Source organism: Lactuca saligna, chromosome 7 (genome assembly GCF_052625555.1).
Source record: "Lactuca saligna cultivar CGN05327 chromosome 7, ASM5262555v1, whole genome shotgun sequence".
NCBI lineage: Eukaryota > Viridiplantae > Streptophyta > Magnoliopsida > Asterales > Asteraceae > Lactuca > Lactuca saligna.
This window is the reverse complement of record NC_136423.1, coordinates 40,695,640-40,697,641: the sequence shown is the minus strand read 5'-3', so window position 1 is coordinate 40,697,641 and position 2,002 is coordinate 40,695,640. Positions and strand designations below refer to the sequence as shown.

At 32.3% G+C, this 2,002-nt stretch overlaps 1 protein-coding gene across 1 annotated transcript; it reads left to right on the top strand.

The window, feature by feature from the left end:
- Nucleotides 1–1,456: 1,456 nt before the first annotated feature.
- LOC145006854 (uncharacterized) lies at nt 1,457–2,002 on the top strand. The gene is made up of 2 exons (XM_078965887.1): nt 1,457–1,558; nt 1,631–2,002. The coding sequence occupies exons 1-2, from the start codon at nt 1,457–1,459 to the stop codon at nt 2,000–2,002; spliced, it is 474 nt and encodes a 157-aa protein (XP_078822013.1).

Here is a 2,002-nt window from a genome sequence, read left to right as displayed (position 1 = left end):
GTTTGAAAAGTTACAGATTTGGTAATTTTCAACAACTTTTGTTGTGGTTTTGGTCCCTCGTCCGTTAATTTTAGCTGATTGACTGTTAACTTTTTTAAAATGACAATTTTACCTTCAGAGACCATTTTCATAGTTTTGTTTTTTATTATACTATAAGGACCATTTTTTCATACATTCTTTATTATTTTATTGAAGTGTTATATATTAATAAATATTATTTTTAATATATACTATTATCTATTAATAAATATTGTTTTATTGGATTATTAATTTATTTTAGTTGATTTTTTTTAAAAAAATTTTGCTGGAGTAATTCTTTTTTTTTTTTCAATTATTATATATCAATACATATAGTTTTAGTTATAATATTTATATCATAGTAAATTTATATTATTGGATTATTAATTTCTTTTAGTTCATTTTTGTAATTTTTTGTAATTTTTTTATTGGATTATTACTTTTAATTTATTTTTTGCTTCATATACTAAATATTATTTTATTGGATTATTAATTTATTTTTAATTTATAATATTAGTTCTTGTTAATTTTATTGGTTTCACCACAAAGTCATGGGATACGCATAATCATCATCTCTCACCATCGAAATCGCTAGGGTCACTGTCAAACACCTTCATTGCATGTAGCTTATAATGAGAAACCATAGAGAAAACACCGCTACCATCACTCGGTCACCACCACCACTTATAATTGTTATAATTGTTATAGGGGTTTGTTACGCATTATGTGAGATATGAACGATTCCAGAAGAGGCTGTTGCAGGTGCTACCAACAACGTTGAGTGGAACATTATGGGGTTTATGTTGAACCTCTGAGGTGTTTGGCGGTGATCCTTCCAAGTTTTTATGATTAGAAGCGACGCTTTTGCGTATTTCGACGACTTTGTGGTGAAACTAATAAAATTCATTTCTTTTAGTTGATTCTTTTTATAATTTCTTTTTAGTAATCCAATATAATAATATATACTATTATTCTTTTTAATTCTATTAGTTTCACTACAAAGTCGCCGAAATACGCAAAAACGTCGCTTCTCATCGTAAAAAATTTGCAGGATCGCCGCCGAACACCTTCATCGGAGGTTCAACAGAAACCGCACCCTGTTTCACCCAACATTGCTGGTAGCCACCTGCGACAACCGTTTCATAATCCACAGAAAATCCTTCATATACTAAAGGAATCTAGATTATTCCAATGAATAGATAATCATAGATGTTTCGCATTTATCTGTTTGTTTTTCATTATCTTTTACTAAATTTTAGGATCTCAGGATATATATATATATATATATATATATATATATATATATATATATCTTGTTTGTTTTTGTTTTGAAGTCAAGTTACGTAATGAATAAAAAAAGGGCAGAGCACAAAATCTCAATAAGATCTTTTATGGTATCAGAGCTTGTGATCTGTTAGGTCATAGGTTAACGAAGATCATGACAGGGGAGAAAGGAGACGGAAGCAAGAAGGACGGAGATGTCATTGATGCCAATTCACCCTTCTATATCCACCCGTCTGACTACCCGAAACAGATGCAGGTTAACGACATATTGAACGTAAATAATTTCAGTGAATGGAAGCAGTAGATGACTAATTTTCTGTTTGCAAAGAATAAGATAGGACTGGTCGATGGATCAGCCAAGAAGTCGGAATCAACAGCACCTGCATACATGGCTTGGATGCGAGCCGATGCCATGGTGAAGGGATGGATGATAACAGCCATGGAGAAAGACATTCGAACCAGTGTTAGATATGCAAATACTTCATCCGCAATCTGGAAGGACCTTGAAGAAAGATTCGAGAAGGAGGGAGAACCACATGCCTATGAGCTGAAACAGTCGTTAAATGCCACCATACAAGATGGATCTTTTGTCTCTTCTTATTACACGAAACTAAAGGTTGTGTGGGATGAAATGCAACTTGTTCTTCCCATGCTCGTTGCACGTGTGACAAATGTGACTGTGAATTGGGAAAAATATTGA